The 23,858-nt window shown below is 35.4% G+C and overlaps 1 protein-coding gene across 2 annotated transcripts in view; it reads left to right on the top strand.

Annotated features, from left to right (window-relative positions):
- The window catches only part of TLK1 (tousled like kinase 1), a 168,104-nt gene that overhangs the window by 95,182 nt on the left and 49,064 nt on the right, over positions 1–23,858 (top strand). For both annotated transcript variants that reach the window (XM_025404800.1, XM_025404801.1), the window contains 8 exons: positions 1,941–2,016; positions 4,921–4,967; positions 6,715–6,810; positions 8,071–8,160; positions 9,403–9,495; positions 13,063–13,173; positions 13,289–13,425; positions 16,887–17,075. In XM_025404800.1, coding sequence (XP_025260585.1) covers positions 1,941–2,016; positions 4,921–4,967; positions 6,715–6,810; positions 8,071–8,160; positions 9,403–9,495; positions 13,063–13,173; positions 13,289–13,425; positions 16,887–17,075 — 839 coding nt within the window. The remainder of the gene's footprint in view (positions 1–1,940; positions 2,017–4,920; positions 4,968–6,714; positions 6,811–8,070; positions 8,161–9,402; positions 9,496–13,062; positions 13,174–13,288; positions 13,426–16,886; positions 17,076–23,858) is intronic.

Raw genomic sequence — 23,858 nt, 5'->3', positions numbered from 1 at the left:
GATTTGCCCGCCTCGGCCTCCCAAAGTGCTGAGATTGCAGGTGTGAGTCACTGCGCCTGGCCGATTTAGGGTTCTTTAATAAATGTTAACTTAAAATAATTTTTAATGTAGTGATACTTTTATTTCTGGGAAAACAGAAGATTGATTATTGTTTGAGTTTGGTAATTTTGACAATGAAAGGAAAGTAGTAAACTGCCTACCCAAAATTGCTGGTGCATCAGTCTACCTCCTGAGTAGATTGCCAGTTAGGGTGGATTTCTCTAAGACTTGAAAATATACCAGCATTTCATTGGACATATTGAGTTTTATTTACAAACACTAAAATTTTGAAATATTTTTATATAGTAGATTAGTTAGTTCTTGATGTAGGATATCATAGAAAAAATAAAGAGCATTTAGGTCTTAGAATTATACAGAGCTGAATTTGATTTGAATCCTGGCTCTGCTACACTGGTAGTGTTACCTTGAGTAAGTTAGTTAATATTCACTCATGTATTTATCAAGTAATAACTGTATGCTAGGAGTGGGGTAAGAGGGTGAGGTAGGGAGAAGATGTAACATCTGTTTTTAAAGAATTCAGAGGCTATGAACATTCGGTGCAACTTCTCTGAATCTGTTATCTTGTTGACAAAATAGAGGTGAGAAAACTTTAAATACTCAAGATGGTACTTAGAGGAACAATATGTGTTCAGTAAGAATTAGGCTGTGTATTGTTATTCATATATTTAATTGTAGGCACACTCAGAGACATAAAAATATGTATTAAATCCCTTTCTTGTTGGGGGACCATGATGCTTTAAGAGATTTATTTTAAGTTGTTTAGTAAGATTCATTCATTCAATCAAATATTAATGGAGCTCCTGTGAAGTTCAGGAATTTTTCTGGCACCAGAGGTACTTACAAGTTTCTAGAATTTGAAGGCCTGGTGCCATTGCCTTGTGCTTTTGCTCTTGGTTTTAATTTTTGACTAAGCAGGAAAGTTCGTCAAACTCTAGAAAAATTACTTGTATTAGTCTAATGAAAATACTTGCTATCTGTTATAGGAACACACATGTCATTTGGAACCAGAGCCACCATCTAGAGCAGGGATCTCTTAACTTTTTTTGTACAAGGCCAGATATTTGTGACTTTATGGGCCATTCCGACTCTGTTGTGGCTACTCAGCTCTGCCGTTGTAATGTAAAAGCAGCTATGGACAATACCTAAATGAAAGAGTGTGGCTGTGTTCCAATAAAATTTTATTAGGGATACTGAAACTTGAATTTCTTATAATTCTCACACCACAAAATAATCTTTTTGTTTTCAATTTTTTAAATTTCAAACATTTAAAAGTGTAAAAACTGGTTCGATCATACAAAACAGGTGACCAAACTGATTAGGCCCACAGGTCATAGTTTACTGATACGTTATTTAGGGCATAATCTGTGAATTGGCAATAATTGTTGGATAATTGCCAGGCATTTAAGTGAATGGTCCTTTTTAGTAGGGATTGTGTGTATCAGGTTTGTGTTCTGCCCCTTTTTTTCTCATCCAAGTTTACTTTTATACACTAAGTATGTTTGAGTAGAGGAAACTAAGCAAAAACTTAATAGGAACTAATAGGAAACGCTAGGGTGACTTTTTCCCCCCTCATCCAGTTAAGCATTGGAAGGTCATCTTGTCAAGGCTAATTACTCTAGGATTTTTCATCCGCTTCATGTCAAATTCTGTAACTGAATATCAGATAATATGTACAAGATCTTCTTTACTTGGAATTTAAAAATTTATACAGTAGGAAATTTTATCTTTTAAATAAATTGTGTATAAATAACAGTATATTAACATCTCTTGAGCACTACTGAATGCTATTTTTTTGGTCTTGAAACGTGGTTTTATATTGACTGTGATAATTTTGTATATTAAAACTGTCATTTAAAAATCTGTTATCTTGTTTTCTGTAGACACCAGAGAAGAAACAATCGGAATCATCCAGGGGAAGAAAGAGAAAAGCAGAAAACCAGAATGAAAGTAGTCAGGGTAAGCACACAACATCTTCCTTCAGAGCCTAGTAGACACTTAAAATTAATTGTTTTAATTTTTAACCAGTTAATATTCTAGTTGTAAAATAATATGAAGTTGTAAATCTTGGTGTGTGCACAGGTAGTTAGTGTATGATTGTTGCTTTGAGGCTTTTCAAAGTTGCCCTCATTGTTTTCATTTGGGTCCTAGAAAGACAAGTATCATATCCAAATCTGGCAAGCATTAACTTACGACTTTTCATTTTTCATTCTTTGTATGTATTGTTTGAAATGACTTGTTGTTGAATTAAAAGCTTCAATCTCACTTTAACAGAACTACTTAAACTTCTCCTTTTTATTTAAAAAATAAAGGCTATAAAAATAATTATGAGAGACTCTAGTTAAAGCATCTGTTTTTCTTTCCATCCTTTCTTGCATACCTACCTTTTGTGATATGAGCTAAGAAAATTATTTTCATTAAACTAAGTGTCTTATAATGAGTAGAAAAATAGTACTGTCATTTAATTTGAGCACTAAAAATTAAATATAATAAATTAGGCTCTTAAATCATGTGTAATGATGACTTTATACATAATGTTACATGTGTTGGAGCTAATCTTTAGCCATAAGATCTATAGCTGTGAACCCATGAATTACTGGTGTATATAGGGCACACTGGAAGCAAGGAATATATTTGCAGCAACTGTCTTTGTGGAAGGAAGGGGTAAGTCATTTTAGTGCCTTTTCTGAGGTGTATTGTATTTTATATCTCAGTTTACACTGAGCTCCTTTTTGGTCTTAGTGTAGCTCCCCCAAGTTGTAGTTAGTGGACTTTGAGCTTTTTTTATTGTAAAGATATAATAATTACTACGATTTCAACTGTTCTGAAAACTCAAAAACAAGCCCCCAAATAAGATGAGGCTTCTGGATTGGTTTAACCATGTTTTTTCCCTTTGTGGTGTGCCATCTGCAGAATTGTCTGATTATTTTTGTTTTTAGGATGGTTGCCTAAATTGTTTTTTCTCATTTCACCTTCCTTACTTATATTTGCTTTAGTCTGGCTTTCAGTGTTTTTTCCCCCCTTCCTTTGGAGTAAACTTGACTTCAAGTCCAAAGCAGACCTCTCCTCTCATCTTCTGCAGGGTTCCCCAAACTCCCGGTCTTATAGTCCTTGGCCTATTGGGAACCAGGTCGTACAGCAGGAGATGAGCAGCAGGCCAGTGAGCATTACCGCCTGAGCTCTGCTTCCTGTCAGATCAGCAGCGGCATTAGATTCTCATAGGAGTGTGAGCCCTATTGTGAACTGCACATGCAAGGGATCCAAGTTATGCACTCCTTTATGAGAATCTAATGCCTGATAATCTGAGGTGGAACAGTTTCATCCCAAAACCATCTTCCCTACTGCCCGCGGCCTTTGGATAAATTGTCTTCCACAAAAGTGGTCCCTGGTACCAAAAAGGTGGGGAACTACTGATCTTATGGACTAGATTGGTCATATGTCCATTCCAAAACTAGTATGACCAACAGAGGTAGTATTGCCTTAAAAAAATGAGGCCATCTCTAGGTGGATAGTGTCAGAAATTTAAAAAAAGAAAAAAAATCAGGCCCATCTTTGAAACTGGAAATGGAGTTAAGTTCTTAAACATACAGCCTGTATTGAGAAGGGATGATACTTGAACAAAATTGGATTTCTAATAAGAAGGAGAGAAGGGGACCTGGAAGTGGAAGTTGTATAGGAATCAGCTTCCTCTGAAGTTACATGTGCCACGTAGGGTGAAGGGTGTTAACAGAACAAAATTTTCATTCAATTAAGGAAAAAGAATTGGGGAAATAGCCTCTGGAGTAGGCAACCAAAACCATCTGTCTTCATTAAAATATAGCACCTCTTTACAGTCTACGGAGAAATTATTATAGACAGAAGGGAAGTTCCTTTAGCATAAGACCTTTACAGTCATCTCTGACCTCTAAATAAATCTGTGCAGAACTAATGTTCAAAATTTCTAGGTAGCATTGGTAGTCCTGAATACTTGTTTAGTTTTTAAAAATTCCCCCCACCTTGTTCCAAGAAGAAATTTAAAGTTGTTGAACTTTTAAGAATACTGTTTTTCATCTTAGTAATGGCTGGCACATAGTAACCACTTAAGAAATATTTGTTAAATAAAATAAATGAATGCATGAAGTAAGTCAGCATTGAACTGATAAATATATGTATGTTTATATTAAGGAAAGCTTTTGACTTTGTGATATAACTAGTTGTAACTTGAAGAAATCATTTATTCTATATAGTTCCAGTCAAGGATGGCTACTTCTCCCCTAAGAAAGCATCTGTAAACACCATATTTCTTAGCATGTTCTTAAATTAAGACTTAAAGGACTGATGAAGAATCCATTTTAGAGCAAAATATTTAAAAAATAGCATGATCTCTAATGAGCTAGTTCACTTTGTCAGTATGGTCATATATGAGCAATATTTACAATCTAGTTTTTAAAAAGCATTGTATTTAATTTGGGAATGGTTTTTAGAAAATCAAAATACAATTACAAAATAACATTCCTATTGAAGCGTGTTACTGTCAGTTTGACAGGAATCATGTTATGGTTTATATAATTAAAGCTGTTTTATTTTACAGGTAAAGGTTAGTTTGTCAGTGATGCAATCGCTACTTTTTTATTTACTGATTTGCCTTTCTGAAATTAGTAGTTATTAAGGAGTATTAATAATGTAGTTTTAAAACAGGATATCACTTACATCATTTATTTGTATGATTCTCCAATAACTGGAACTTTTAAAAATTGGCATGTCTCTATTGAAATGTCACTTGATTTTCACATTTGTGAAATTGATAGCTGATGTCCTGTGGACTCTTTAATAATTTTTTGATGCCCATCAGTACCCTACTAACATGCGCTTCTTATATTTTAGGAAAAAGTATTGGGGGACGTGGCCACAAAATTAGCGACTATTTTGAAGTAAGTTCATTGAGGATTATCTCCTTTTCCTAATTCAGTACTATTCTGCTATGAGCTAAAAATATTTTCTTAGCAGCACAGGTCACCTTTTGATTACTTGCTTGATTAGAGCAGAGCTTTATTACTATGTGGTATCTTTTCTTTCTAGCAAAATTATATTTACATTTACGTTGGGATGCCATTCATTGTTTTCTAAATACTTTCTCACATAGTTGTTTATAATAACCTGTAAGATAGGCAAAATACATATTAGTGTTTCAGTTTACAGATGATGAAACTGAACCCCAGAAATGTAAAGTAGCCTACATTGTAATTTTTTGAATTTTTCTGTCAGACCTTGGCAACAGTGACCTTGAGCAATAATAGAACACTAGGCATAAATGGGTTAACCCATTTAAGGCAAATTCTGAATTGAGGAGTAAAGAATAGAACTTAAAGTTCCCTGGCTCTCTAGCTCAGAATTCTCTCTACTATCAATACCGACTTCATCACATTACAACAACATTTGAGTCCTGTGGATGGAGATTAAGTATTTGATAGAGGCTTGAATCTAAGAGAATGCGAAAACAATAAATTTAGATTCTTACCCAATCTGGAATGTTGCCTTGCTTCTATATAGAAACACTTTTGGCTACCGTTTTAAATTAGAAAATTTTTAAGTGTAATTATTAAAACAACAAACGTGGTCTACTCAATTGAAAAATATTTATATTTACTTGAGAGAGCAGAATTGGCTGATTAAGGGAAGGGCTGATTTTTTTAAATCCACCACTGCTTGCTTTCTTGGGTTTGTAAAATCTAAAGTAAAGCAGTTGCTGACCATGAGATACCTTGCTTTTTGGTTGAGGTCAGTCACTTACTGATATCATTAATTAAGAACCTTTGCCAAAGGTACGATCAATTCAAATAAACAAATGTCTCTTGAATGCCTACTGTGTGCTAAATTTTATGCTAGGCTCTATTGGTAAAATAAATAAGGCAAAATCCCTAGGTTGTAGGAAGTTGTTTAATGAACATGCTAGGAAGTCCCCATCTGTGCTGTTCATGTAAGTAATTAAACAGGAAATGATGAAGTGGACAGTAATCTACACCCCCAGAGGAACTTTGCAGCAGCAAGTTACTTTCTTTTCCCATCCTTCGTATGGAAACTTGAAATAGGAGAAAAGGTAGCTATGGAACAGATCAGTTGACTTCCCTTCATATGCAGCTAAGTCATGCACTTTGTACAGAAGAATTGATTTTTTAAGGATTTTGTGCTGTTAGAGGGAAGGGACCTATTATAATTCTTTTTATATAGTGCCATGAACACTTGGATATCTTGAGACCGATATTCTGTTTAAAATAGTTGATGATGTTCACTAAGGTCTATGTGTAGACATTTTGGAATTTCTTGGGATTAGGGACTATATGGCTCAATAAACATTTGTAGGGAACCTGTGCTAAGATTTGGGAGGAAAACAAAATATGTTTATTGCTTTGGAGGAATTTATTTGTCTTTGAGTTGACCAAAATACGAGATTATAGTAAGAATATAGAGTAATAATCTTTGTCATGTTCTTGTGATCAGTAGTCTCTCAGTCTTTTAGGACTTGGCTGACCTTAGTTTTTTTTTTGTTCTGGATCCATTTAAATGACTACTTATTTTAAAATTAGGTATATTTAGATTAATTCTTAATGTCATATCTGAAATAACAACTGTCTGAGCCTGCTTTGGTAAATAATAATGTTTCCTTTTTCTTTTACTCAGTACCAGGGTGGAAATGGCTCAAGTCCAGTAAGAGGCATACCTCCTGCAATCCGTTCTCCTCAAAATTCACATTCACATTCCACTGCTTCCTCATCTGTAAGTCATCTTTCAAGTTTTTCAGGCATAGTCTTTGGGAGGTTATGTATATTGAATAAGTTTTATAATTTGTTGTTTTTTATTGAGAACTTAAATAAGTTAGCATTTATCTTTTAATACATTATTTCTGTGACATGAATTAAATCCTTTTAAATTGTCTGGTGCTATTGGAATTTTATTTCTGGAAGTGAGCCTCTTAAAGATTTTCTGAATTAATTATATCCAAGAAGCATTGTTTCTGTTAAAAGAATGCCTGTTGAGTCTGTGGGACTAACATGAGTACTCTTGTATCAGTCTGTATTCAGTTGTTGATTCCTAATTTATAACTTTCTTAGCAATTGAATTTCTTAACCACTAAAATTATAGCATAATTCCTTTCTGGGAATCCTTAAGAAAAAGGCAGGATATGTAGTTTAGTATAGATAAAGAATCACGGACTTAAAATTATCTTAAACTTTTTGGTTTATTGCTAACGTTTTAGATACAGTTCTTTTATATGCATTGTTTTGCATATTGGATTTCATTTTTTAATTTACTTTCATTGTGTGAAAGTTCAGTATCTAACTAGGAAAACAATATTGGTTTTCAGTAATTTAAAGAATCAGAGTTTCACTTATTTATTCAAGCACCTTGTTTTTATTTCTTGTGTCCCCTTCTTGTCCTTGTCTTTAGACATACTTGGTTGTGTCTTACTCATTTTGTACCTTTGAGGATATCACATTGCTGTGTATAAAGTAAGGCATAAGATTCAACAGTAACTTTAAGAGTTGTAGTGATAGCGTTGATACAGTGTTATAATCTGCTTTCAGTCAGTGTATTTTTGAACTAGTGACCAGATAAACTATGAAATTCATTAATAAATTGATATTAAACTACATAAGGGCATGTATTATTGTCCCTAGTACTAAGTTTGTTTTTTGAACTATCATAATAAATTTTTAATATTTTCCAGAATAATTTATTTGGCCTTTTTTTTTTTTTTTTTTTTAAACAGTACGAAAGCATTAAGATTTCTTTTATGGCACTAGAATGTAAGCTCCATGAGGACAGGGAATATATTGTATTTCTCACTGGGTCTTATGTAGGAGGTACTTAATGAATGCTTGTTGAATAAATGGTGATTAAAGGTTTCTAAAAGTCAATTATGTTTCAATGTAGGTATTATTCTGATAGAAACTTCTGCAGAAATGTTAAGTAATTGTTGCTAATTAGAAACCGGTTTTTTTTTTGCTAATATAAAATTTTTAATAATTTTTTTAGGTTCGACCGAATAGCCCTTCTCCTACTGCATTAGCATTTGGGGACCACCCTATTGTACAACCAAAGCAGTTATCCTTTAAAATTATTCAGGTAAATGATAATTAAAATGTTTTTTTCCCATGGCTTCTAAGAAACCATTGTCTAACTTACTAACAACTGAGATGTCTGTTTGTTTTATATGTAGTCATAAAGCAGAATTACACATCAAGAAAGATAACAGTAATTACTAAACAAAAACAACGGAATTTGTAGGAAGGAGTGAGAAACTGAAACACACAATTTACTGTCAGCTTTTTAAACAACCATAACATGTCACTTCGGTTTACTGATTCTTTCTGAACTTAATTTCCAAGTATATGTAATTGATATATTGTGAAACTGCTGTATTTTTTGTAAGTGTACATTAAAGCCGCTCATTTGACTGTATGTATGTAAATACATATATTGACAAACTATAAAAATTATTTGAATTATTTGTACATTTTCTACACTTACTTAGTTTCATGAATTTTGAGCACTAAGTTCTTCATTTTAATTTTTTACGTGTGGTAGTTTCTGAATGGCACTTTCTCAGACTGGGGTTTGGGAGAGTAGAGTAAATGTTACTCTTCAACCTCAGCCTGCCAGTTTATTTCCATTAGATTTTATTTGTGAGGTCATATCCAAACTGTTGAGCATGTATCAAAACCTCTTTCTTTGGATGATCCTGAGGCTAGGATTACAAGTACATTCCTTCATCCACTGAGTAGATCATGAAAGGTTTTGCTGCATGAGATGTTGGTCAAAGGACATAAAATTTTAGTTAGAAAGAATAAGTTCAAGGGAACTATTATACATCATGGGGGCTACAGTTAAAAACAGTATTTTGTGTATATGAAAATTGCTAAGAGAGTAGATTTTAAGTGTTCACACCACAAAAAAAAGATATGTGTTAAATAACTTGATTTAGCCATTCCACAATGTAAACATATATCAAAACATTGTGTTGTATACCATAAATAGATAGGTTTTTACTTATCAATTTAAAACAGGTTTTGCAAAATTCAAAAAAATCAGCTAGAGGAACGTATAGCACAAAGCAGCGGATATATTGAATTGTAATGTGGGACATCAGTATTCTAAGTAATTGACCTTTCTAGATGTTTCTTGGTAAGTCTGTAGCGTTTATACACTTGAAGTTATTAAAATTGCACTAAAACTTTTTGAGATTCACTTTACATATGCACACAAATATATTTTTCTTTACCTTTTGAATTTGGAGTAAAGTCTGGTTTTGTGTTTGCTTGAAACAACATATATAATGGAGATAATAAAATAACTTTTTTCATTTAGACTGATCTCACAATGCTGAAATTAGCAGCATTAGAAAGTAATAAAATCCAGGACCTGGAAAAGAAGGAGGGACGTATAGATGATTTGCTCAGGGTAAGTAATGAGTCATAGAGGGGAAAAAAATTGAATAAATTATTTGGCAACAGTCAAACTGTTCAGAAATACTTAGCATTGCAAAAAAAAATCTGCAGCTAGGTTGGGCGCGGTGGCTCATGCCTGTAATCCCAGCACTTTGGGAGGTCGAGGTGGGCGGATCACAAGGTCAAGAGATCGAGAGCATCCTGGCCAACATGGTGAAACCCCGTCTCTACTAAAAATACAAAAATTAGCTGGGTGTGGTGGCGCATCCCTGTAGTCCCAGCTACTTGGGAGGCTGAGGCAAGAGAATCGCTTGAACCTGGGGAGTGGAGGTTGCAGTGAGTTGAGATCGCACCACTGCACTCCTGCCTGGCGACAGAGTGAGACTGTCTCAGAAAAAAAAATACTGTAACTAGAACTCAATAAGCTTTTTCTGTTAATTTAAGTACGTGATTGAAAATACCAATTTTAAAGTGAAATATTTTATTAGATCTTCAGTAAATTGGGAATTGAGAAACTGTTGGAGAACTGGAAGGAAGTTAATAACATTTATGTGACCAACAACCGTAACACAAATAGCCATTTCATGTTAAAGTTTTTGATTTTACTATGTGCCTGACATCTGATACCGATAGGATGAAGTAACTGCTGCAGTTCTGAAGGATTTTTAATGGAAGCTTTATTTAAAAATACATCTAGAAGTATACTTATAATGTAAGGGTTTAAAGCAGCGGTTCTTACCCTTGATGCTCCTTAGACTCACCAGTTGGGAAGGGTGAAAGTACTAATGCCTGAACTCTACCCTGAGGGGTTCTGATCAAGTTGATGACATGATGTGGGCTTGGACATTGGTAGTTTTAAAGGCTCTCCTGGATAATTCTAATGTAAGCCAGCATTGAGAACTACTGGTATAGAAACTCAATAAAACCAACACCTGTGATCCTACTGTGTTTGTCAGTACCTTTAAAACATCCAGTGTGTCTTTTTCCTGATCCTGTCATATTTACTTTCTCACATCCATTTACCATTTAACCACTATTTTAAATTTTGTGTTTGTCATGCCTTGGTGTTTCTTTATGGTTGTATTAAATACGTGCTTACATTCTTAACAATATATTATTTCATTTGGTTTTTGAACGTTAAGTGAAATTTTCCAGTATGGACCCTTTTGCCCAGCTTGTTTTCACTGAACGTTATATATCAGAGAGTTGTCCACTTCGATGAGTATAACTGTAGTTTGTTCATTTCACTGCAGTATTGTAAGGCGTTTTGAGTATACCATAATTTCTGTATCTTTTCTGCTTTTAGTTGACATTTTGTTTCTACTTTTTCTAATATAAACAGTTCTGAGAACATTCTTTGTACGTGTCTTCAGGGCAAATATGAAAGAATTTTTCTATGGTATATGTTTAGGAAAGACATAGCCAGAGTACAGGGCGTATACATTTTCCATTTTACTGTGTAATAGCAGTTATTTCTCCAAGTTTTTTAGTCTGGTCATTTTTTCCCCCCCTAAGTGACACTCTCACCCGGGCTAGAGCACAGTGGGGGATCATAGCTCACTGTAACCTTAAACTCCAGGGTTTAAGCAATATTTCTCCCTCAGGCTCCTGAGTAGCTAGGACTACAGGCTTGTGCCATCACTCCGGGCTGATTTTTTTAAATTTTTTGTGGAACTGGGAGTCTGCAGGCTGGTATTGAACTCCTGGCTTCAAGTGTTCCTCCCACCTTGGCCTCCCAAAGTGCTGGGACTACAGGCATGAGCCACCATGCCCAGCTGATCTTTCAATATAAATTATTAGTCTTACTGAAATTGATTTTTGGTATGGCATGATGTGGTTTCATTTCAGTTTCTTTCTATATGGATAATCATTGTTCATCCCCATTTAATTAAAAGCTCATTCTCATACTGCCAGCTCTATCATCATAAAATCTTGTTTCCAATATACAAGTGTATCTATTTCTGTGTTCTGTATCATGTTTCCTTGTTCTGTTTGTGTCTCTACACAAGTACTGCAGCATCTTTTTATGATTGTTGATAAAACAATTTTTATCAATTGTTTTTGGCTGTGAGTAACAGTGAACATAAATAACAGTCCTTCAAATGAGATAGAAGCTTATTTTTCAAGAGAAGAACAGAAGTGGGCAGCTCAGATATTATTACTCCTCAGTATCATATGGGACCTTGTCATTGTTAGTTCATGGCTTATATGTCAAAGGTCACAAGAAGATTCTATATATCTATTAGGATCACAATTATGATGTCTGCTTTCTAAGCAGATAACAGGAGGGAGGATGGGAGCAGAGAACAAGAAGCACAATTCTGTGTGCAGCCTTCTTGGATGTCTCATTGAACAACTTCTGCTTGCATCTCGTTAACCATCCTTCGCTGCAAAGGAAGCTGGGAACTGTAGTCTTTTGGCTAGGCAGATAGCAATCCAGGATAAAACATTAAATTTCCATTATTAAGGAAGAAGGGGGCTTGGGTGATTATAATTATGTAGCTTTATATTAAGTCATGATACATGGTTAAACATACAACTTCTTCTTCATTTTGGCTATTTTTGGCCCTTCGCAGTCTTAGAGAAATTTTAGAATCAGGTTTCAAGTTGCATATGCATCATACACACATTGTTGAGGTTTTGTTTGAATTGCTGAGGGTCTATTGGTTTTAAATTCTGTTTCCTCTTCCTTGAAAAACAATTGTGTTGGGTATCTAATTTTAGGTTGGCAATTATTTTCTCTCAGCACTTTCAAAATACTGTGCCCTTGTCTTGTGGATTCTACCATGGTTGGCCTAGACTTTTGATTCTCAAACTGTGATCCTCAGACCAGGAGCATCAACATTCCTAGAGAACTTACTAGAAATGGAAATTTTCAGGTCCTTCCTGAGACCTGATTCAGAAGCTCTGGGAATGGTTCCCAGTAATCTGTTGTAACAAGCCCTATAGGTTATTCTCTTGCCACTGTACTAATCAGGCCTATCTTTTGATGTTAGAGAGAGGCCTCTTTTCTGAGCATATGGCCACCTACAGAGTGAACAGAATTAGTATCCTATTGCTAAGGAAGAGTGGTGAGGACAGCTGTTGGGTAGGCAACTTGTGTATGTCATTTATAAGTTCAGTGGAGAAAATATTTTGTTATAAGAGATAGAGGAAAACTCACATTTAATTTGTTAATTATGAGATAGAGGAAAACACATTTATTTTTAAGTGATAGATACTTTATATACCATATTTTAGTTATTTTTAACAAAGTGAGGTAGATTGTGTTGCTTCTATTTAGAAGTAAGAAAGCTGAACTAAGGTTCTTGTAACTTAGCCAAAGTTAACCTTAGAGTATGGATTTGATTGCGATGGATATGGATACAAACTTCCCTGTATGTACTTTCCACTGTACACTTAAGTAACATTTAACAGTATTATCTCATGGCTAAGTAGGCTTTTTTTTCCCTTGTATCATACTCAGATATTTTATATTATTATTCCTATCTGTATACAATTTATTTAGAACATCAATAATATTTCTAAGCTTTTCATATTCCCCAGTCTAGACCTTTTGCATTTTCTACTTATGTCATAGGCTAACTGTGATCTCAGACGGCAAATAGATGAACAACAAAAATTACTTGAAAAATACAAAGAACGATTAAATAAGTGCATATCAATGAGCAAGAAACTTCTTATTGAAAAGGTAGGCTAAAAGTTGAGTGAATTTTCCCTTCCCCTTCATTAGCCGCTTTTGCTTTGTATGCTTTTATAAATTAATGAATAAAATTGAGTGACGATTTTTTTTCTCCTTTTTTCAGAGTACACAAGAAAAATTGTCAAGCAGAGAGAAGAGTATGCAAGATCGATTACGCCTCGGGCACTTTACAACAGTTAGACATGGCGCTTCATTTACTGAACAATGGACAGATGGTTTTGCATTTCAGAATCTTGTGAAGTTAGTCATTCTTAACATTTAAAAGTTTTTAGTATTCCTTTGAGTTTTCATTGCTTTAAAAGATTATAGATTTGTAATTGTGCTCTCCAGTTCCTCACTACTCTGAAATCATAGAATTTAGTACATTTGAAAGGGATATGAAACCAAGAGTATTATAGTTTTAGCTTAGTAATTTCTTGATTAATTAGCATTCGTCTATGGAATATAATATGTTATTCTAACTCTGATTTTCCGACATATTAACTGAACCTTTAGATTTACAGATGATATTTTGAGAGGGAAATTGTTGAAAATTTAATTTCACTGGAAGATGTGTGCGTGTGTTTATCTCCTAGGATTTTCCTACTTAGTTTTTTCCCATTCCCCATTCCTTACGTGTTAATATTCAGCACTTGCCTGCTCTCTATTCCTAAGGAAAAAAACTTCTCTTTTGCCTCAGATATAGTAAATCATTTATCAGTTAAACTGAACATGTGGCTTTAGCATTTCTGAGGTAAACTCTATTTATTATTTATTTATTTTAATTTCAACTTTTAGATTCAGGGGATATATGTGCAGGTTGTTACAGGGTATATTGCCTGATACTGAAGTTTGGGGTACAATTGAACCCATCACTTAGGTAGTGAGCATAGTACCCAATAGTTTTTCGATCCTTGCCCCATCTCTGCCTTCTTCATCTTTGTGGCCCCCAGTTTCTATCATTCTCATCTTTATGTCCATGTGTCTCCAATGTTTAGCTCCCACTTATACATGAGAACATGTGGTGGTTGGTTTTCTGTTGCATTTCAGATCAAACTTTAAAACAGAGAAATTATAGTTACCATATTTTCTTGAGTTCAGATGGTGGTAGATAAGGATTGATTGGCTGTTTATGTGTTAAGGAGTGCTAAATATGCTACTCCTTTTTTGGGGATGGGAGGTGGAAAATGTTTTTAAACTTGAAAATCGGGAGTAATGCTAGCATGAACATCAGCTTTTCCAGAGTATCCAGTTATTTGAAATAGAGGCAAAACTTTCTCTTCACTTGTTATCACACCAACATTGCTGTTCAAACACTGCCTCCTAGGACTTGCCACAGAATGGCCTTCTCTCTCAGCAGATTTATTCAACTTTTCTTCAACATAGCTGTGCTAGTTATACCACAGTGAAACAAAGGATAAAGTACTTGTGATATTAGAGAGTTTGGGTTTCAATTCCGCAGATAATGGGACTTGTTAAAGGTTTACATATAGTGTACGTGATCAGAATGATATCTACAGTGATAGTTGTAGAATAATTGATGGTAATGTGAAAATATTATTAGAAAGAGGATGAATGTTATTGGTAGTTAAGATGGAGGGATATCCAGATGAAAGGTGATTAAAGCATGAACTAACATATCAACAGTAAATTAGAAAGCAGGAGAAGGTAAATTTTTAGTGTTTTATGAGCAAGAGGCTCTGCTACTAAACCCAGACCTGTAGTTGTCCTGCAATGAATAAAAGAGATGGTTATATAATCAATATGAATGTTCTGAAATATAAATTCTACCAGTAGTTCCAATTTCTCCACTTAACTGTCAAAAAAGAGGCCAGGTGCAGTGGCTCATGCCTGTAATCCCAGCACTTTGGGAGGCTGAGTTGGGAGGATCACCTGAGGTTGAGAGTTCGATAACAGCTTGGCCAGCAGGGTGAAACCCTGTCTGTACTGAAAATACAAAAATTAGCCAAGAGTGGTGGTGTGCGCCTGTAATCCCCGCTACTCGGGAGGCTGAGGCACAAGAATCGCTTGAACCTGAGAGGTGGAGGCTGCAGTGAGCTGAGATCACGCCACTGCCCTCCAGCCTGGACGACAGAGTGAGATTCTGTCTCAAAAAATAACTACTAAAAAAGAAAATAATTACTTGTATGTCCTGACTTTCACTAATAAGCATTTATTGAGGACCTACTATGTTTATATCAAGCCATTTATAATTGGTGATATAACCCAGAGTGGTTAGAAGATGAGAGGAGAAATAAATAAATAAAAAGTAATAATAATCTCTAAACTGTATAGTCATCCCTGAATAATCAGCTGTTAATATCTATTCCAGTAATTCTTTCCATTAATATTTTAATCATTAGGATTATTACTGCTTATTTGCATTTATACCATCCTGATGGTGCCCTAAAATAGCCTTAAGATTTAGTTATTAAAAATTGAAATTTATTCCTGCCTCTAAATGAAAACTGGATTAAAGTCTTGTTCTCACTTTGCTATTCTTGAGATTTTTCTCTATTAATCTTCTACCTAGGTTCTTCTTGATTTTTTTCACTCCTGTCATATTCTGCTACTTCATCACTAAAACCATAGGGAAGGGGATGTGTGTAATTTCAATTCTGCATTAGCAAAGTAGGAGCCCTTTAGTTCTGGTGTCAATGGTTGGGGAGAGGAGGGCATGAAATATTTGACTTGCTCTAAGTATCGCAACCATATAGGATTTGAAAATTTTTATTGGCATAGTGAGGTGACCTAAAAGAAAACATGGTTACTGTTAGAATAAGCTTAAGGTGTTGTATGATAAGTTGGTTTTTAAAAGTTTCACTGTTAACTACTTAATGCTCTGCTCAAACTGCTAAAATATCTAATCTACATTTTAATAATCAACATGGTATCTATTCGTTTTTAGAATTAGGGAGCTATTTGTAAAATTGTTTCAGATTCTTGAATGGTAAACATTAATTTTATTTTTGTTACTTTCCCATTTTTCAGAGCCGTGCTAAGTTTTCTTGCTATTTTCTTGTCTTTTTTTCCCTTAAATTATGAAAAATTTTTTTCTCATAAATTTCTTATGTTAAGGTTAATCTGTTTGATTTCAAAACACCAACTTCTCATTCCCGATTTCTTTTTTTTTTTAACAAAAGTAGATTTAGAAAATAACTCTCTTCATATTAAACTCATATTTGCCTTTTGTAAATTTGTTTGCAAATACTGTGGTGAGACGCATGTGTAACATGTACCCCATACTTTAATAGTTTGGGGGCTTGTTTTAGCTCATTTATTTATTTCATTCAGGAAACATTTATTGAGCAACAGGTAAGTGCTGATCACTACACTAGGTACTAGGGATACAACAGGATACTGTATAAATAGACACCGTCTCTGTTCTTAGGGGGTGATGTCGTCTAACCAGACACTTTCTGATGGAGCATCTGTAGGAATGATATTTATTAGAAAGGATGAGGTGGGGAGATAGAAGGTCCCATGAAATTATATATGGCAACACATCTTTCCCTAATCTAGGGGTTTAGAGAACACCTCACTTAAAAAAATTCTTTCACATGAGACCTGAAAGATAAGTACAAGTCGGTTCACAAGAGTGGAACCAGAAGGTTACAAATGTATATTATATGGTTTTTCATGTTTTTTATGCATTTTTTTCCAATTTAACCATGAAAAGTAATGGAAGGTTAATATGGTTTTATTTGTTTATTTTTACACAGGCAACAAGAATGGGTGAATCAGCAAAGGGAAGATATTGAAAGGCAAAGGAAACTTCTAGCCAAACGCAAACCTCCCACAGCTAATAATTCTCAGGCACCCTCTACCAATTCTGAACCAAAACAAAGGAAAAACAAAGCAGTCAATGGAGCAGAGAATGATCCCTTTGTTAGACCAAATTTACCACAACTGTAAGCCTCCATTTAAAATTTTTCTTTTTTAAAATTGTTGCCATTGAGCGTGAATGTTACTAGTGTGTGTTATTTATAATTAATACTTAGATAGCAAAATTGATTATGACCAGGAAGGAAGGCAGTATTGAAAATTTAGCTACCCCCAAATATCTGAATTCTACCTTTTTAAGCAGAGATTTAACAATTCTCTTTTAAAACAGAGACTTAGGTAGCTAAGAGGTTACCAGAATTCACCCTTTCCTCTGTGTCTGAATCAGTTAAGAATCAATTGAAAGTTTTGGATTATTCTAATTTAGTGTTTCCATTCACATTCCTTTGTCAGAGAGAATGAAGTAATGTAACTGCCATTTATATATTTTCTCAACCTGTGAAAGCAGTTCATTAGTGGGTTATAGGTATTGTTTTTCCCTTTCTGCTTTTCTTTATTTTCTGGATTTTCTTTCTTAATGAGTTATGCTTTATAACTTAAAGGACAAAGACATTTTTTAAAAGTTACATGCTTATTGTAGAAAATTTGGAAAATAGGACAAAAATAATAAAATAATATAGACTATGATCTCATTTCACAGAGAACACCATTGTTAAAATTTCAATATACAGATGTATCCAAACTTACATAAATTTTCTGTTCTAGAAGAACTTATGTAAACTCATGTGAGTAGAAAAGACATAGGCTGGGCATGGTGGGTCATGCCTGTAATCCCAGCACTTTGGGAGGCCGAGGTGGGTGGATCACCTGAGGTCAGGAGTTCTGAGACCAGCCTGGCCAACACGACGAAACCCCGTCTCTACTAAAAATACAAAAATTAGCCGGGCATGGTGTCAGACACTTGTAAGTCCAGCTACACAGGAGGCTGAGGCAGGAGAATTGCTTGAACCCGGGAGGCGGAGGTTGCAGTGAGCCAAAGTGCCATTGCACTTTAGCCTGGGGGACAAGAGTGAGACTTTGTCTCAAAAAAAGAGAAAATACATACACCCTCTAATGTCTTGTGTGTCATATATTTGTTTCTCCTCTATTGAAAGATGGTCTGTCATCCATGCTTTGAATCCCATCCGCAACTGTATCAGGAACCTCTTCTGTTGATACTTCCTTTGTGCTCTACTTGTTAACTTCTGTTCAGAAAACATGTAAGCAAAACCATTAAAAAACTCTTTCCCTCAATTACAAATCCCTTTAGTCTCTATATTCCGTCTGTCCTATTCATAACTAGGCGTCTTGAAAGAGTTGCCTGTCCTTGTAGTCTCTTCTGCCATGTCTTCCAGTCCCCCTTTCTTAACTGAAGTTGTTCTTGATTATCTTCCTGAGGCTAAATGTTGTAACATTTGGGTCTTTAACTTACGTGGCAGCATTGAATATTGTTGACTTATTTTTTTCCAAAAAGACTCTTTTAGTTTTTAAGATACTCAGTTTCCATTTTAACTCATCCAGCTGCATCTTCTCAGTATCTTTCTATGGGCATTGTTTACTTACCAGTCTGTAAAATGTACATGACTTGTAGGGATATGTCCTAGGCCATCACATTTCTCACTCTGCGTATTCTCCTTGAGTAGTATCTAGTCTTAGGGTTTCAGTTACCGTATACATCCTGCTGACATCAAAATTACCATCTCAAGCCCACTTTTCTCTGTTGAGTATCAGATAATTCTTTCTCAGGCTTGAATATCATATCCTGCTTAGTTGCTGTCAGTACTTAAATGTCTCACAGGAACTTCTAATGCAGCCTGTTCAAAACTATATTTACTAAAAACAAACAAAACCTTATATTAACTGTTATCTTTCCCATTCAGTCTGTCTTTACACACGCACACCTTGCCCCTTTTCTGTGTTCTGTGAGTGGCACTACCATCCTCTCACATGTAAGAATTGTAGTTGTCACCTTTAACATTTTAAGTACAGATTTTATTATTTTTTATTTTTTATTTTTTGAAGAGATGAGTCTCCCCATGTTGTCCAGGCTTGTCTTGAACTCCTGGGCTCAAGCCGTCCTCTTTGCCTTGGCTTCCCAAAGTGCTGGGATCACAGGCATGAGCCACTGCACCTGGCCAGATTTTGTTGATTTTTTCTTAATCCATTAGTGATTAAATGGTGATAATATTAATCTTTCAAAGTTCATCTCAAAATGTACTTTCTTCTTAAAGCCTTTCTTAATTTTCTTGAGCTGTTGTAAGTTACAGTTAGAACGTTTTGACTATCATTAATTTTTAAAAAGAACTGTACTTTTTGTAAGTTAGTAAATTTGTTTAAGAAAAAACAAAAACACAGGTGAATGACTGGGTTGGTGGGTTGTTATGTTAAAAGAAAGATGGGGTGTCTCACACCATCATCCCAGTGCTTTGAAAGGCTGCAGTGGGAGGATCGCTTGAGTCCAGGAGTTTGAGACCAGCCTCTCAACGTAGTGTGACTTTGTCTCTATTTCTTTAAAAGAAAAAAAAAAAGGAAAGTGTGTGTTTGCTTTAACTCTACCCTGTAGATACCCAGTCCTGCTAGATAGCAGATATATCCACTCATCCTTTATGTAAGTTCCCACTAACACCGTTCATTCTAACTCAAGTTAATGCTATCTTTTACTTGGGTTATTTTTATAATCTCTCCCTCGTCCCATTTCAATTTTGGTTTCTTCCTGCAGTCTATTTTCATGTCGTACAGTCATTTTTCTGAAATAAAAATGTGATCCTTTCATTATCTTCCTTATAACCCTAACAAAGCTCTCTAATACTTGAATGATATAACCCAAAAGTCCTAATATGGCTTATAAAGCACTTTTGATGTGGCTACTTCTTCCTTCTCTGGCCTCATTGTTGCCATCATTCAGTACTTCTACTTCACAGTCAACATTCAGACTCTCACCCATTGTCTTAATTTCTGTTAGTCTTTTAAGTCCCACAGTAGTTATCGCTTCCTCCTGAAAGCTTTTCTTTAATACATGAAAGATGGGAGTTACTTATTACTTTGAGGTATCACCATAGTAAGTACCCTCTATCTCTTCAGTCACAGCATCAGTGTCCACTTAGGTAATGATACTAGGAACTTGCCTGTCATCTTAATGTTTCCCTTTCCCTCATTCTCTGTGTCTGTTTCCATAACATTTTCGTGTTTGCTCCATTCTTCATTTTCACGGTCACTGTCTTAGTATAGGACCTTGGTTTTTTATTAACCTAGATTACTGTTTTTCATGTCGCACCGTGTTTAACCTCTGTCAGTGACTTTCTAGATAAAATTCACCCACATGAAGACCCTTGATGTAAACCTTATTTCTCACTTTAGCCTCATTTTCCAACATTTGCCCTATGTATATCTTAAGTTAAACTTTTTCAATTCTCTAAATGGACTGTGCTTTCTTGCTTCTGTGACTTTATCTTGTTCCTTACCTTTCTTCATTTGTCTCATTTCCTATTTATCCTTTAAGACTTGGCTCAGATGCTTTAAATGCTTTCTTCAAAAGGAAGTTCTCTCTAACCATTTTTTTTTTTTTTAAACCGGTTTCTCCTATTGCCCCTCAAGCTAGGTGCCATGATATTTTGTGCATACCTGTGTGTATTGTAGCATTTATTTCACTGTTTTATCTCTGTAATCTCAATGCCTACCACAGTGTTTGGTATATGGAAAGTGGTCAGTACTAAATTATAATACATAAACATTTAGGCTGGGTGCAGTGACTCATGCCTGTAATCCAGTGCTTTGGAAGGCCAAGGTGGAAAGATCATTGAGGTCAGGAATTTGAGACTAGCCTGGGCAACAGAGCAAGACCCTATCCCTACAAAAATAAAAATTAGCCAAGTGTGGTGGCATGTCCCTGTAGTCCCACCTACTCAGGAGGCTGAGGCAGGGGGATCTCTTGAGCCCAGGAGTTTGAGTTTACGGTGAGCTGTGATCACTCCACTGCACTCCAGCCTGGGTGACAGTGAGACCCGGCCTCAAGGGAAAAAAAAAAAAAAAAAACCACATTTGATTGAATTTAATTTTTTTTTTGATAGATTATCTTTCTGGTTTGTCACAGGTATTTTGTTTACTACTTGTCTTCCAAGATGCTAGCAACTTTAATTGTAGTCTAATAGTCATAGTCTTCTCTCATTTCTATCCCGTTTTATTCCATACGTTGACCTAAAACTAACTCTGTGGCAAATGAAGTGATGGGTACTACATAGCAATTTGATTGCATTCTTAATCAGATTATAGGTTTAAATAGGGCAAAAGGCCACAGAAGCACTTTGATTCATACATACTGCAGTTTGAATAATGCTTTTTTGACACTAAATTTCACATCTCTACTTGGCGAATTATCTTGTAAAACTTCTTTTGAATCACTGCTTAGTGAAAATGGCTTTGGCTTGTGTGCAGAGTAGTATAATTAGGAGTCAAGTTATGAATCTTTAGTTCTATTATCTATCAAGAAATTAGCATAGAAAATGAAGTTACTGTTATGTAGTACAGTAGTCCCCAACCTTTTGGCACCAGGGACCAGCTTTGTGGAAGACAGTTTTTTCATGGACCAGGGTGGGGGCTCGGGGATGGTTTTGGGATGAAACTGTTCCAGCTCAGATCATCAGTCACTGGATTTTCATAAGGAGCACACAGCCTAGATCCCTTGCATGAGCAGTTCACAATAGTATTTGTGCTCCTATGAGAATCTAATGCCACTGCTGGTCTGACAGGAAGTGGAGTTCAGGTGGTAATGCCTGCTGGCCCGCTGCCCACCTCCTGTTGTGCGGCCTAACAGGCCATGGATGGTACTGGTCTGTGGCCCAGGGGTGGGGAATCCAGATTTGGTGGGTAGGACTTTAGGTTCTCTAGTCAGACAGATGTGGATTCCAAACTTAACTCTCCCAGATTATTTTTAGTAAGTTATTTTACTTCTTTGAGTCTCCATTTTCTTGTGAAAGTATCTACATTATACTGTTGAAAAGACTGTGGGAGGTAATGCATATACTTGGCATGGTTTTTGATTTATAATTTATTTTTAACTATTAGCAAGAGTCAGTTTTTTAGGTGATAACTAGTAATTTTAGTTGCAAAGACTTTATTCAGAGTAAATGGTTTGGATTTACTATTAATACTGTCTTTGGATAAAGTCTGATGACACTTGCATTGATTTTTCTTTGCTAATACATTTTAACCAATATTTTTACTTAAAATATATTTCAAATTAAGCTTTGGTTATATCTATTAGACTTACATGTTGCATGTTTCACAGAGGGTGACTGCAAAGTTAAGAGTAAGTAATATTTTACCTCATATTTTATATTATTGAAGTTTTAGAGGTCATTGCTTTTCCATTATAGCTTTAATTTTAAATTAAGAATGTATTTTAGGCTGGGTGTGGTGGCTCAGCCCTGTAATCTGAGCATTTTGGGAGGCTGTGGCGGGAGGATCACTTGAACCTAGGAGTTTGAGACGAACCTGGGCAACATAGCAGGACCCCATCTTTACCAAAAAATAAAAAATTAGCCGGATGTGGTGGTATGTACCTATAGTCCCAGCTTCTCAGGAGGCTGAGGTGGGAGAATTGCTTGAACTCGGGAGGTTAAGGCTGCAGTGAGCTGTGATTACACTCCCCTCCAGCCTGAGTAACAGAGGAAGACCCTGTCTCAGAAAAAAGGGATATGTTTTATATAACGTTATTAGTGGACTACTTATCTCTTTTTAAAATTAATAAACTTATTTTTTAGAGTAGTAGTAGGGCAGTAGTAGTAGGGCAGTAGTACAGTAGAATTGAGCAGAAACTACAGAGTTCCCATATACCTAACCCCTGTCCCCACACAGGTACATTCACTTCTACTGTCAACATCCCACACCACAGTGGCACATATGCTACCTGCATAGACATATCATCATCATCCATAGTTACATTAGAGTTCACTGTTGATGTTGTACCTTCTGTGGGTTTTGACAAATGTATAACTGATTTTTTAAAAATCCTGTCTGAAAAATCTTTCTTTCATTGGAGAATTTAATCTATTTTTCAATTCATGTCATTACTTATTGGGGCTTAAATTTGGTCTTTCTTTATGCTTCTGTTTATCCTACCTAGTCTCCATCCCTTTTTCTTTTTTTTTTTTTCTCACCTTTTATTGCATTGACCAGTTTTTGTTTATTTTATTCTTTTTCTCTATTACAGTATGAGCATGTTTCTATACTCAGACCACACATATATACATGTGTCTACCTGTAGGACATCATTATTGTTGTTCATATGGACTTTATCCACATATTTATTTTTTGCTCTTTACTTATTTCTATACCTCTCATAAGATCTTTCTGCCAAGAATACCCTTTACAGATTTTCCTTTGTAAGGGAACATTACAGAGGGGTCTGTTGGTAGTGACCAATTTTTGTTTGTCTGAAAATTATTTTGCCTTCATTCTTTGGATATCTTTACTGGTTTTATAATTTTGGATTGGTAGTTATTTGAAGAGACGATTTTTACTGTCTTCTGACTTGCATTATTACTATTGACAAGGTAGCTGATAGTCTTTAGAGAAACAATCCTATATGCAGCATAAGCAGTATTTGAGGATGAGATAACTAAGAGTATTTCAGAAACAGATGAACAAGATCAGTCTACAGGTTCATGAAGGCCAGCAAATTCCAGGGGGTGTGAATGAAAAGAAATACTCACCGAGGCCGGGTGCGGTGGCTCACACCTGTAATCCTACCACTTTAGGAGGCCGAGGTGGGTGGATCGCTTGAGCTGAGGAGTTGAAGACCACCCTTGACAACATGGCAAAAACCCATGTCTACTAAAAATGCAAAAATTAGCCAGGCATGAGCCTGTACTCCC

This window comes from Theropithecus gelada, chromosome 12, assembly GCF_003255815.1.
Source record: "Theropithecus gelada isolate Dixy chromosome 12, Tgel_1.0, whole genome shotgun sequence".
Taxonomy (NCBI): domain Eukaryota; kingdom Metazoa; phylum Chordata; class Mammalia; order Primates; family Cercopithecidae; genus Theropithecus; species Theropithecus gelada.
Note: the sequence above shows the minus strand (reverse complement) of the source record. Positions and strands in the feature narration are given on the sequence as shown.